Source organism: Mandrillus leucophaeus, unplaced genomic scaffold, assembly GCF_000951045.1.
Source record: "Mandrillus leucophaeus isolate KB7577 unplaced genomic scaffold, Mleu.le_1.0 Scaffold72, whole genome shotgun sequence".
NCBI lineage: Eukaryota > Metazoa > Chordata > Mammalia > Primates > Cercopithecidae > Mandrillus > Mandrillus leucophaeus.
In genome coordinates this window covers 4509617-4524178 of record NW_012107808.1, presented here as the reverse complement: position 1 = coordinate 4524178, position 14562 = coordinate 4509617, and the positions used below count along the sequence as shown (strand labels likewise).

The 14562-nt window shown below is 42.9% G+C and overlaps 1 protein-coding gene across 2 annotated transcripts in view; it reads right to left on the bottom strand.

Annotated features, from left to right (window-relative positions):
* Positions 1-14562, bottom strand: part of ADAM17 (ADAM metallopeptidase domain 17) — a 78043-nt gene that overhangs the window by 7253 nt on the left and 56228 nt on the right. For both annotated transcript variants that reach the window (XM_011965313.1, XM_011965314.1), the window contains exons 12-17: positions 12194-12393; positions 9202-9305; positions 4471-4605; positions 1957-2087; positions 1071-1149; positions 234-322 (exon numbers count right to left, since the gene is read on the bottom strand). In XM_011965313.1, coding sequence (XP_011820703.1) covers positions 234-322; positions 1071-1149; positions 1957-2087; positions 4471-4605; positions 9202-9305; positions 12194-12393 — 738 coding nt within the window. The remainder of the gene's footprint in view (positions 1-233; positions 323-1070; positions 1150-1956; positions 2088-4470; positions 4606-9201; positions 9306-12193; positions 12394-14562) is intronic.

Genomic DNA, 14562 nt, shown 5'->3' with positions numbered 1-14562 from the left:
GCCTCCCAAAGTGCTGGGATTACAGGCTTGCGCCACCGCGCCCGGCCAAATAGTATTTTTTTTTTAAAGACAGTTAAGCTTTCTGTAAGACATGTTCCCCTAGGAATAACACCAAAGTTATTGGAAATACCAGCCCAGACTTGGCTAAGAACAAGTTTTATCTTTTCCAAAGATTACATGGTTGGAGTTGATCAACATTTAAATATTTAATTACTTAAAAGTTGGTGACTTACCACACAATGGACAAGAATGCTGAAAGGAATCCAAAATATCAAGGAGAAAACCAGGACAGACCCAACGATGTTGTCTGCTAAAAACTTTCCTGTGAACAATTCCAAACAGTGAATGTCTTGACCAAGTACTTCACAAATCTAAAGTGAAACGCTGTTAGGATATGACCATCATATGCCAGAGCTGCTGGCTAGACACTCCTACCGACACAGTATTGAGAAGAGTGTCCGTGCTGCCTATATTACACCAGACCATCTCTCCTTACCAAGTGCTTTTAAAGAAACAGCCCTCGTATACTAGCTGATAGGAAGAGATTGCAGAATATTCAACATGCTACCTGGAGTCACTGTGTCAACAAACTAATCATATAGACTGCTACTACTAGTAAATGCTTAAGAAGACAAAGTTTTTGTTACCTGGATATTATTTGTGATTAAATTATGGACCTGTGAGGACATGATGAAATCATGATAAAATCATGAGGACATGATTTTGCCTGCTTCTGCAAAATATGAGGCCCACTTTTACATCAATCAGGATTCAGTCTATAGCATTAAACTATGCTTATGCTAGTCACATGTATATTTTTGGGTAAAGAAGGAAGCCAATATTTTGACTTTATTTCCCTTGTCAGAAAATCTGTGCCTCCAAGCTCCACGGGGACAGACTATCTATGAGTTCATTTTATTCTAGCCAACAAAGTTGTTTCATAACAAAAGTAGTGAATATTTCCACCTTCTACTGCAGAATTAGAGCATATCACTCTGAAAGCACACTTTTCTAATGTCATCACAGAAATCAACTCAGCTCTCAGTAAATAATCTGGGGAAATCACCTACCAAAAGTATTGATGCTTAGCTGGTCAATGAAATCCCAAAATCGTTCAATTACATCCTGTACTCGTTTCTCACATTTGCCCTATGAAGAAAAAACATACAGCATCATTCCCAAACACAATGTATTCAGAAGCAATGTAGCTTTATAAAAATAACTGACATGTAAAGGGCTTCATTAAAATCAAACATTTTCCCATCTTTGACACAAGGCAATAACTTCAGCGTAATGAGTACCCCAGAAAGTAGGACATGCTGTCATTAACCCTTTGATAATTAGTCCATTTTAACAAGTGATTTAGAATTACCAGGAGACAAAAATCAAGAAAACCAGTTTGCTAAAGATGAGGCATTCCAGTAAGGACTCTACACATACACAGTGGACAGTGAAGAACACAGCCAGACTCCCTGTGAAGACTCAAACCTTGAAACCCTCCTCCCATCATTCTGCATGAGAAAAATTATGCTCCTCTAGAGAACAAAAGGGTCTGGCTTAAGTAAGTCAAGCAGTCTTCTACGTCTTTCCTACTCATTCAGCACCTGTTTCAAAATCACACCTTGAATAATTTTGCAATCTTAGTCAATTCTGTAAGTAATCCAGGAAAACATAATTAGGACCCACTGCCTAAAACCAACCAACCTTACCATAAAGTCCCCACCCCAGTCCTTCTCAGTATCTGGGCTCGAAGCCTCCCACTATGGAAGGAAACTACAGGCAGGGACCTGAAAGCACTCTGTCTTCTCCTCCTAAGTAATACTCATAGATAACAATGGGCCAGAAGGATGTAGTCCCATTTGTGTTTTGATTTCTTTTTATTTGCAAAATCAAGTACTTACAAAATAAAAACTTCCTATCTGGCTGTTACAGAAAAAGCTGGACATAAATACTCACATTCATGTCACAAAATCCTACTGTACAGGGCTTTCCTTTCCTCAAAAATAAGTTCTTTTGTTCAGCATCGACGTAGGGCACACAGCGGCCAGAGAGGTCTCTGCAGCACACCTTGCAGGAGTTGTCAGTTTCTGGAACAGAGAACACGCATTGACAGCTGGATTGTTCTGAGACCTCCTGTCTCCTCTTTCCTCCCTGACCATGTTCCCAAAGAGGCAAGAAATCACATTTATTTTTTATTTCAATAGCTAATACTATCCATAGCCCGCACCAAGGAGTAGTTTCTGAGGTCACCCTCCTCAGCCTTCAGTGACAGAGGCCACAAGGTTTAAAAAAAAAAAAAATACAGAGAAAAATCCATCCTAGATGAAAGACGTCTCTTAAAAGTCTAACTATTCTCTCCACTTCAAGCCTCTCACAATGCTCTTCTAAATGTTTCCCTTTGTCCCAACATTCTTGTTACCCTGCCCACTTCAGTCCTTGGCTTTTCAGTCTAAAGTGTGCCCCTCAGGGCCCACACTGGCTCCCTGAAAGCGAGAGCAGCTGGGACACAGCTGTCCACCCTTGGGTGGAGAGCTAAGTGACCCCGGGGCATGAGCCCTACAGCCAAAGCTCCACAACTCCTCCACCAAGAACAGCTCTGACAGGTCACGGGATAAAACACTGGGCATCTGTGAGCCATGTGGGTATACACAGGAATGGTAGAAATGCCAGAAAATTAAACCATATTTATACTTAGGAGAAGAAAGAAATCAACTAGAACACAAAAACAAGCAAAAAGAAAACCTTTTCAGAAAAGGCCAGGAGCAGTGGCTCTCGCTTGTAATCCCAGCACTTTGGGAGGCCAAGGTGGGCGGATCACTTGAGGCCAGGAGTTCGAGACCAGCCTGGCCAACGTGGCAAAACCCCATCTCTACTAAAGATTAAAAAATTAGCCAGGTGTGGTGGTGCTTGCCTGTAGTCCCAGCTACTCAGGAGGCTGAGGCACAAGAATCACTTGAACCCGGGAGGCGGAGGCTGCAGTGAGCTGATATCGTGCCACTACACTCCAGCCTGGGTAAGAGTGAGACTCCATCTCAAAAAAAAAAAAAAAAGAAAGAAAACCTTTCCATCATTCACTAATTTATAAAATATTTCTTGGACTTTTACTGTGTCGGGCTCTGTGCTTCCAGAGCACCCCAAGCCTCTTGCCATTCAACACAACAGATTTTTTTATTTGGCACCTACTATGTGTTATCTTTTTTTTTTTCTTTTTTTTTCTTTTTTTAAGAGATGAGGTTCCACCATGTTGCCCAGGCTGGCAGGCTGGTCTCAAACAACTCCTGAGTCAAGTGAACCACCCATCTTGGCCTCCCAAAGTGCTGGGATTATAGATGTGAGACACTGCCCTCAACCTATCTTCTTTACCTACACATTTTTGAACTTGGAAGAGTTCCTTACTCAACTATATGGATGGTAAGCTTCCAACCCAGTGATTTAACTACTGGGTTCTTTGTCTTTTATTTATTTATATTTATCTATTTTTTTGAAATGGAGTCTCGCTCTGTCGCCCAGGCTGGAGTATAGTGGCACGATCTCAGCTCATTGCAGCCTCCACACCCTGGGTTCAAGCAATTCTCCTGCCTCAGCCTCCCTAGCAGCTGGGATTACAGGTGTACACTACCACACCTGGCTAATTTTTTTATTTTTAGTAGAGACAGCGTTTTGTCATGTTGACCAGGCTGCTCTTGAACTCCTGACCTCAAGTGATCCACCCACCTCGGCCTCCCAAAGTGATGGGATTACAGGTGTGAGTCACCACACCTGGCTCTTTGTCTATTTTGAAAGCAACAGAACTCCTTCATTGACTCCCACATGCTCCATGGTTTAAGTGGGGTGGGAAGCAGAGTCCAGCCAGTCCCTGACCAGTGCATGAGGATGCCCTCAAACCCAGGAGTTCCAAAATAGCGCAGAAACCTAAGGAAAACTGACAGGCCAGCAGGAGAGAGGCTCCTGCCCCAGGCTGCTCTAAGAGATCAGAGGGGAGCAGACTCCGCCTTCTTGATAACTGCAAAAATCCTCATCTAGTGGGGTCAGATCCTGGAATCAGCTCTCTCTGGTTGAGTTCTTGCAGGAGTGTCCTAGTTCCATGCCAATGTAATGTAGATAGCTACTGCTGCTTTCGTGGTTTGTATGATATGGAGCAGAGGACAGCTAGGACACACCTCTACCTACTCACTCACTCCCCCACAATAAAATTCCCTCCTCTCCTACCTCAAAGCCTGCCATATGGCCTGAAAATGCAGCAAGAAGAAACACCAACAGGACAGGACTCCCACGTACGGTGGAGGAGCCAGGATCTGCATGCAGAGATGCCTGTCTCCAGACACTACCCTGCCTTTCGCCCTCCCCTCATCCTCGGCTTGGATCTCACCACTGTTCTCATTAGCACAACCTCCAAATGGAGGAAGGGAACCTGGCAGACAAAGGCCATGTTTTCTCCTGCTGCTGGAGTGGGCATAAAACTGTGCTCACCATTACATGCACAGGACTCCAGCTGCTGTTCCCTCTCGCAGAAAGGGATGCATTTCCCATCCTTACACTTGCCAAGATCCAAGCAAACAGTGTCATCTTCAGCATTTCCCGGAGGTGGGCACTCACTGCTATTACCTGGAAGCAAACACCAGTCATAACAAAAAGAATGAGTTGCAGGTCCACCAGTTCTACAGGTGCATAATATGCTGTTTCTCATACAAGTGAGCATCTTACCTTGCAAACAGCAAAAAGTGACCTACAGATCTAGGACAAGAGCCTGAATCTCACCAGCAATCAGCATTTAAATGGGAGTGCCTGGCTATGTGCCAGGTTAGACTGCATGAGTCCCTGACCTCCCAAGCCCCGGTTAGAATGCATGGTCTCCACTTCTGCATCTCACAGTCATATATAAAAGAATATCCTATGTGCCATTACTTAGAATAAATGGCAAACTTGGTAGGAAGGCTTAAAAGAGCCCCGCGGCCTTCCCTATCTGGCCCTGACTTCACACAGCTCTCCCACAGCCCACTGCTTTGGCTACAACCTCTATTCAGTTCCTTCAATGTTAACAGACACTATTCCTTCTACCTGGAATGCTGGTGTTTGCACTTTTGGGGCAGTTAGCTGGCTTTTCTTATGGATTCAGTTTTGTCTCAAAGGTTTTCTGAGATATCCCTGAGGATGCTGTCTAAGTGGATGTGGCCTCCCACTTCCATTTTGCACTATCACACTCCTTCTCTCCTTCATTGCATATGTTTTGCAATTTATATATATTTAATGTTATTCTATGTTTTCCCTCTACTAGACTGGTAAGCCCCATGACAGCAATGATCAAATCTATTTATCAAATTATCTCCAATCCCTACCATATTATAAGTATACTACAAATATTTCTTGAATAAATCAATTATTCTTTTTATTTTCCTTTTGAGACAGGGTCTCAGTCTGTCACCCAGGCTGGAAGGCAGGGGTGTGATCATAGCTTACTGCAGCCTCAGACTCCTAGGTTCAGGCAATCCTCCTGCCTCAGCCTCACAAGTACCTAGGACTTCAGGCGTATGCCACCATACCTGGCTAATTTTCTTTCTTTTCTTTTGAGAGACGAGATCTCCCTGTGTTGCCCATGCTGGTGTCAAGCTCCTGGGCTCAAGGGATCCTCCCACCTTGGCCTCCCAAGTACTGGAATTATAGGCATGAGCCACTGTGCCCAGGCCAGTAATGCCAAAGAAAAGCCACCAAAGAAAGTTAAACTGGGAGAGACAGGATGGAATGAGCGAATCATTCTGGAAAATGAACAGCACAAGCAGCTAAAAGTCAACTCAAATAGAGGAGGAGAAAAAAACCACTTTATGAAAGCAATGGACTATATCCACAGCTCTGGACTGGCCTTTCAGCTGAAGAATGAAGCCAATCAAAAGAATTCTGACTTAAAGGGCTTCAGAGCAGTAACACAAAATGTACAGAAATTTGGCCAGTTTCAAACAAAAGTGATGGTTTATTAAGTACCCAACAGATAACCAGGCACTTTGCCTCTGTTCTCATAAAACCTTTCATGAGCACTGGGCATTCACTGTGTCAGCAGTCATTTAACAAACTATTACTGAAAGTATGATGTCCAGTGAGCTCAGGGAAGGTTTATACTGTGGATCATTATTGTATTTTTGGTATATTATACTGCCCTGATAAATATAAGAAATGCTCAATAAATATCTGTTGAGCATGTGTTCTTAAAAGACTAAAGTCAGAGTATTAGACAGGTAGGAAAATAATTTTGAAAACAGTATCATCTATTTAGCATGGTCCCCAAAGTTTAGCATGCATGGAAATCACCTGACAGAAGGTTGCACAGTACAGACTGCTGGCCTCCCTTCCCATATTTTTTGGTGCAGTAGATCCAGAGAGGGGACTGACAATTTCCATTTCTAATAAGTTCCCAGGTGATGTTGCCACTGCTGGTTGTGAAATGCTAATTGCTTTTTTTCTTTCTTCTTCTTCTTTTTTTTTTTTTTTTGAGGTTCTTGTTCTCTAACTTCTCTTGTTAGAAAATACTGATTCCTTATCAGGAACTTATCCTCTGCTATCTACTATTTTGTATAAAATATCAAGGGAACAAAAGGCTGTTTGATAAGAACAAACATGTTTTCAAATTGTTTTACTTACACTTATTTAAAAGAAAACATTTTCCTAAATCTGTTTTATTATTATAGTGAAGATGAAACATTGAGCATAGCTAGCAAATGCTTCTTTAAAGCTTGATTTAGATATTCAGGTTCCTAACATTTGGCAAAGTAATGTGATAGTGACAGATCCCAGAACATAAAAACGTGAGCAACATGTCATAATATGCACACTTAAAACCAAAGTCAAGCCAAAATAAGACACAACTTCGTTCACTAGGTCCCTGAAGACCTCCAGCTTTCTGTTTGCATCCTTATCACAAAACCTAGGATGGTTATAATAAAAAAGACCATAACAAGTGTTGGAGAGGATATGGAGAAGCTGGGACCCTCACACAATGCTGCTGAGACTGTAAAAGTGGTGTAGTCATTTTGGAAAACAGTCTGACAGCTCCTAAAAAGATTAAGCACAGTTACCATATGACCCAGAAATTCTATTCCTGAGTAATATCCAAAGGAATTGTCCACACAAAAACTCATACAAAAATGTTCACAGCAGCATTGTTTGTTATAGCAAAAAAGTGGAAGCAACTCAAATGTCTATCAACCAGTGAATGAATAAACAAAATGTGGCATATCCATGCAATAGAATATTACCCAGCAATAAAAGTACATGAAGTACTGATACATGCTATAACATACATGAACCTTGAAAATGTTATGTTCAGTGAAAGAAGCCAGTCATACAGTATGTGGTCACGAAAGACCGCAGTTTGTATAATTCCATTTATATGAAATGTTCAAAACAGACAACTCCATAAAGAACAGGGTGGTTAGTGGTTGCTCTGAGTTGTGGGGAATGGCGGGACTGGAGGATCACAGCTAAAGGATACAGGGTTTCTTTCTGGAGTAATGTAAATGTTCTAAAATTAATTGTGGTGATGACTGCATAAATCTGAATATACTAAAAACCATTAAACTGTACACTTTAAGTGGGCAAACTGCATGGGTGTGAATTATGTATCAATAAAGCTATTACAAAATCAAACCAACCAACCAAGAGAGACAAATTTTGAAAAATATAAGAATGGGATAGATATATCAGAGGAACAAAAACACTAGAATAGCAAACTGAATATTGCTTTTTGACAATTTAAGTCAAAAAACATCACAAGGGTAAAAAAGGAACATTATGTACTGGTAAGGAACAGCAGATAAAGATGTAGAGATAGTCCGTTTATATACCTAGTAATAATGTAGCTTTGAAATTTTTAAAGCAACAATTGAAAGAACAACAGAAGATACTGGACACCTGGAAAGGTTAGCTCCAGAAAGATTCAAGTCCTGAATGTAAAAGGAAAACTTACGAAACTAATAGAAGCAGCTGTGAAAAATAGCTTTTTAACCATCCACCATGGCTTTTCTGAACCATGTGTTTAAGAAATAAACATACACACACAACAAAATAATGGATTTGATTACGTTAAAATTAAAGATTTATGTTCTGAGAATGGCAACAGATAGGAGGTGTATGCAAACCAAATGGATTACCTAAGAACTCCTCCAAATCCACAGTAGTGAAATAACATGAAACCCAATTTATAAAAAATGAACCAAATACATGAACTGGCTATTCACAGGAGAAATTTGAATAGCTGAAAAATACAAAGAGATGCTCAAGAAAAATGTAAGTAAGTGCATTAAGACAAAGGCTGTTAAAAAAAAATGTAAGGACAAGAGATTACTTTATATTCATCACGCTAATAGGACAGCAGGGTAATTCCAAGTGTTGGCCGGAACGTTGGGATACAGGAGTTCTCAGACACAGGCAATCTAGCAGTGGTGCTCTAGAGACCAGCATATTCTGCCTCTGTGACTACACAATTACACTCCTCAATACCCAGAGAAACACGCGGGTTCCTGAAGGGACGTAGGAGGATATTGTACGAGTATCAAGGGGATGAAGGCAATGGAAGTAGCTACCACCTGGTGAACTGTAAGTAAAACACAGCCAATCATATAAGTAAACAATATGTAGGTGCCCCCAACAGTGAAATACATATAGATACATATAGAAAAACTGGGTAACCTTCTAACTTGTAACCTGCTTCCTCCACACTATTCTAGTGTACAGATTCATGATAACATTCACTATCCCAAGATTGTCATTTTGATTGTTTCCAAAATTTTGCTATTAGGATGTAGCCATGAAAAACCTTGTTAAATTATCTGTGGCACAATACAGATAATTCTTTAAAACATGATACTGATTTTTTAAAAAGTAAATGTAATGTGGAATATCATGTTGGCACATTAAAAACACAAAATAACACTATATGGTCTTTCAAGGATATACACATATCCAGGCAAATATTAGCCACAGTACAGTGGATGTCTGTGAGGAGAAAGAAGAGAGTGATGGAAATGAAACAGAAATAAAAACAGGTCTTAAACACACCAAAGCCAAGTGTCACAAACCAAGGAGTGCCAGAAACTCAACCCGGCATATGAGGTCAAAAACGGTGGGTTTCATCTGAACAAAACATAATCTTGTTTTCAAAGACACGCACACACTGGAACCACAGCATTCCAAGAAAGCAACAAGAACACGAACCTGTGCAGTAGGACACGCCTTTGCAAGTAGCATTAATCGCCTCCTGGCACTTCTTCTGGGCAGTCTCAAATTGACAGTTTTTACAGCAAGGACTGTTCCTATCACTGAAGAAGAAGAGCAGACAGGAACAGAGCAATTCAAATTACAGCCCCATATCAAACCAAATGCTACTGTTACGTTACAGTGACCTGAATATCACAGGAGAAGACCTCCTGGCTCCATCCCCACTCCTATATCATCAGACATCTCCGCTGCTATAGCTACCTGCACACACTCTGTCCCCTCCTAATGTGCGTAAGGTCACATCAATGCCACGCTGTAGTAGAAAAGAATGGGAACACAGCAATCACCTTTGAAACATCTTGGTATCCTTGGTTTTCATTCATTTAACGCATTAATTTTAAAAAGACAAGATGGGCTGGGCGAGGTGGCTCATGCCTATAATCCCAACCCAACACTTTGGGAGGCCAAGGTAGGTGGATCACCTGAGGTCAGGAGAGTTCAATGTGAGCCTGGCCAACATGGTGAAACCCCATTTCTACTAAAAATACAAAAACTAGCCGAGCATGGTGGCATGCTCCTGTAATCCCAGCTACTTAGGAAGCTGAGGCAGGAGAATCGCTTGAACCAGGGAGGTGGAGGTTGCAGTGAGCCAAGATCACGCCACTGCACTCCAGCCTAGGTGACAAGAGCAAAATTCTGTCTCTTAAAAAAAAAAAAAAAAGATGAGGCGGGTGGTCCACGAGGTCAGAAGTTTGAGACCAGCCTGGCCAACATGGTGAAACCCCATCTCTACTAAAGATACAAAAAATTAGCCAGGCGTGGTGCCGCACCCTGTAATCCCAGCTACTCAGGAGGCTGAGGCAGGAGAATCGCTTGAACCTGGAAGGCAGAGGTTGCAGTGAGCCGAGGTTGCACCATTGCACTCCAGCCTGGTCAACAGGGCGAGACTCTGTCTCAAAAAAAAAAAAAAAAAAAAAGACAAGGTTGGGCCACAAGGCAATCCATAGCTAAGACACTCAGCAGCCAGAACTCTACTCCCCATCAGCATCTACAGTGTTAATATGCACTGTATCCAGTTAAATCTCAATTATTCACCAGAAAACTGAAGTTTAAACCCTGTTACTTCTAGGCCAGGCACTGGTCTAACAGTGGATATAAAAATGAAAATCTGGGTAACTTTCTAACTTGTAACCTGCTTCCTCCACACTATTCCAGTGTATAGAATCATGATAACATTCATATCCCAAGACTGTCATTTTGATTGTTTCCAAAATTTTGCTATTAGGATGTAGCCATAAAAAAAAACCTTGTTAAAATCTTATACATCTCTGTTTCCTTAAAAGATTCTTTGGGCGGCCAGGCATGGTGGCTCACGCCTGTAATCCTAACACTTTGGGAGGCCAAGGCGGGCAGATCACGGGCAGATCAGGAGCTCAAGACCAGCCTGGCCAACATGGTGAAACCCGTCTCTACTAAAAACACAAAAATTAGCTGGGTGTGGTGGTGCACACTGTAATCCCAGCTACTGGGGAGGCTGAGGTAGGGGAATGGCTTGAACCCAGGAGGCAGAGGTTGCAGTGAGCCAAGATCAGGCCACTGCACTCCAGCCTGCATGACAGAGCAAGACTCCGTCTCAAAAAAATAAATAAATAAAAGAAATTAAAAAGATTATTTGGGCCAGGCACGGTGGCCCACACCTAGAATCTCCACACTTTAGGAAGCCTAGAAGGGTGGATCACTTGAGCCCAGGACTTTATGACCAGCTTAGACAACATGGCAAAACCCCATCTCTATAAAAAATACAAGAAAAATTAGCCAGGTGGCACACACCTGTAGTCCTATCTATCTGGGAGGCTAAGGCGGAAGGACTGATTAAGCCTGGGAGGTCGAGTCTGCAGTAAGCCATGATCGTGCCACTGCACTCCATCCTGAGCAACAGAGTGAGACCCTGTCTCAAAAAATAAAATAAAATAAAGGCCAGGCACGGGGGCTCACCTCTGTAATCCTAGCACTTTGGGAGGCCAAGGCAGGCAGATCATGAGATCAGGAGATCAAGACCATTCCAGCCAACACGCTAAAACCCCGTCTCTACTAAAATACAAAAAATCAGCCAGGCATGATCGTGCGCACCTGTAGTCCCAGCTACTGGGGAGGCTGAGGCAGGGGAATCACTTGAACCCGGGAGGCGGAGATTGCAGTGAGCTAAGATTGTGCCACTGCACTCCAGCCTGGCAACAGAGTGAGACTCCATCTCAAAAAACAAAAATAAAGTAAAATAAAATAAAAAATTTTTTTTGCCAGGCACAGTGCCTAACACCTGTAATCTCAGCACTTTGGGAGGCTGAGGTGGACGGATCACAAGGTCAGGAGTTGGAGACCATTGTAGCCACCACGGTGAAACCTCGTCTCTACTAAAATACAAACAATTAGCCAGGCATGGTGGTGCCTGCCTGTAGTCCCAGCTACTCAGGAGGCTGAGGCAGGGGAATCACTTGAACCCAGGAGGCAGAGATTGCAGTGAGTCGAGATCGCGCCACTGCACTCCAGCCTGGCGACAGAGCGAGACTCCATCTCAAAAAAAAAAAAAAAAAAAAAAAAGATTATTTTAACTATAGGACTGCTAAACCAAGGAGCATGCAAGGTCAAGGATTTTGTTACATAATGTCACACTGCTTTCCAAAAAGCTTCTTATTTGTTTGTTTGTTTTTTAAGAGACAGTGTCTCACTATGTTGCCCAGGCTGTTCTCAAACTCCTGGGCTCAAGCATTTCTCCCACCTCAGCCTCCCAGAGTGCTGGGATGACAGGAGTGAGCCACCGTGCCCAGCCCAGAAAGCAATTTCTTGCTGTGAAGGGCAAAAGAGGTAAATGTAAACAAACACATACACACCCCTTTCAGCTGATTCTAAAACCCCTGCAAGTTCAGTCTTCTATTATTTTGGACCTCTTGTTATACCAGCTTCCCAAAATCCCTGTGGAAAGACTCCTCACCTGCACTGGACACCTTCCTTCAATGTGCAGTCGCTGTTGCAGCAGGTGTCGTTGTTCAGATACATGATGCCAGGATCGCACTCTTCTCCTTCATCCACCCTCGAGTTCCCACACACCTTATTGCTGCGTTCTTGAAAACACTCCTGGGCCTTACTTTCAATAGTCTTATAGATTGATTGTTTACTGCAGTTTGAAAACATCTTGAGAGAAAAAAGGTAGTAAGGACCCAAAATAACATCATAAAAATGTATTCCCATGCAATGTTTGTGTCTTCTCTAGAGACAAACTCTTAATGTAAAACCACCATCAGAGCCACCCTGGAGTTATGGCAAGGCCATCACAGTCCCCGCCAAAGGCCACTGATATGGAACTGAGAACCTCCTTCCGTTGAATGCTAAACGGTTGCTGTGAACTTGGTTAAGGATCTATAATTCTTCTTATGAAGATAAGCAAGCTATACAAACACTGAGGCCAAACATCCCAGCCAAAGTCCACTTGAGGACAAGCAGAGTAGCACAACAGAGAGCTCGTAGCTCCATCAGACTTGAAATCTCCCCACCTCAGGCATGCCACTCATGCAGTGACAAGAATTAAGAACCTCTGTAGGTTACTGTCATCCCAGACAAAATGATTCAGAAATGCAGGAGAAGGGGTTTCTTCTCCTTCCTTGGCTACTTATATGGATGATCCAGGTTTAAAGTTGTTTAAATATTTGAGCTTAGTAACAGGCATGATAGTACATTTTACATAAATTGAATCCCAAAATGTTACCTAAACATTTTCATCGACCAGCAAGGCCAGTGTGTCAAAGAAAGTCTCCACCCTAGCTTCCCACCCTGGAGTACAGAACCACTAGGATAACTCCCTTTTAAGGCTGAGGGTTTTATCAGGAGCTCTAAAACTGAGGTCATTTTCCAGACCTCCTGAAGTTATAAAAAAAGAAGAAAGAGGCTTAGGGAAAACTGAGCATAGTTACTTCTTAGGTCGGGGTCTCCGAAGTGCTCTGCAGATGCCAAAATGGCTTCACTTTCACCCCAGACAACAATCATGAAGCCCCTGAGAGCCAAGTGTATGGGACCCTCCAAAGGTGCCTGTAACTACCAAATCAGACATCAAAGGAGCTACTTTCAGAAAGATAGCAAAGACCTCATCTTAAACAGAAATACTAACTGGCTTTTTAAAAAACATCTTCAAATCTGGTTGGTTGGTTTCGGTTTTTTTGTTTGTTTGTTTGTTTTGAGATGGAGTCTCGCTCTGTTGCCAGGCTGGACTACAGAGGTGCAATCTTGGCTCACTGTAGCCTCCGCCTCCCGGGTTCAAGTGATTCTCCTGCCTCAGCCTCCTGAGTAGCTAGGACCACAGGCGCGCACCACCACACCCAGCTAATTTTTGTATTTTTTGTAGAGACGGGGTTTCACTATGTTGACCAGGATGGTCTAGATCTCTTGACCTCATGATCCGCCCACCTCGGCCTCCCAAAGTGCTGGGATTACAGGTGTGAGCCACTGCGCCCGGCCCAAATCTGTTTTTACAGTACAGATGTCTAAGGGGTCTGGTTATTCTAATCTGGGCCTCAGGCAGTTGGCATTTTGGTGGGTTCATTCATCAACATCATGTATCTCTGGGCTCCATTTTATCAGGTTAAAATGGAGTTAAAAATCACAGTGAACAGGTAAGAAGACCTCTTCACTGACTTGTCAGAGTTACAACTCCCACGCAGCTGGAGAGCAGTAACGAAAAAAGGACCAGCCCTCAACTCTGGCTTTCTGCCTACACATCCCTGAAGATGTGGCAGCTTCTGTTTGTATCCTTGTCATAAGACCTCCTCTTCCCTCCAGCAAACCTTCCTAAGAAGTTACAATCTCAAAGGTCCTACACTCCTTTTCACGAATGTCAGCTGTCCACGGGGGAAGCCCACCCACGGCAGACTGCTCTTCACAGGCTTGCCTAGTTGAGAGTGGCAGGTTCTGTCTTTCTAGGTCAAGGAACTACTTTAGTTTTGTCCTGTAAGCCCTTTTCATCTAGTTAAAAATATTTTTATTAAGGAATTCATTTAAAACATAGGCTGGGAGCAGTGCCTCATGCCTGTAATCCCAGCACTTTGAGAGGCCGAGGCAGGTGGATCACCTGAGGTCAGGAGTTTGTTGACCAGTTGACCAACCTGGCCAACATGGTGAAACCCCATCCTACAAAAACTACAAAAATTAGCCGGGCATGGTGGTGGGCGCCATAACCCCAGCTACTCGGGAGGCTGAGGCAGGAGAATCACTTGAACCCAGGAGGCAGAGGTTGCAGTGAGCAGAGATCACACCACTGCACTCCAGCCTGGGCGACAGAGTGAGACTCCACCTCAAAAAATCGTAATAGCC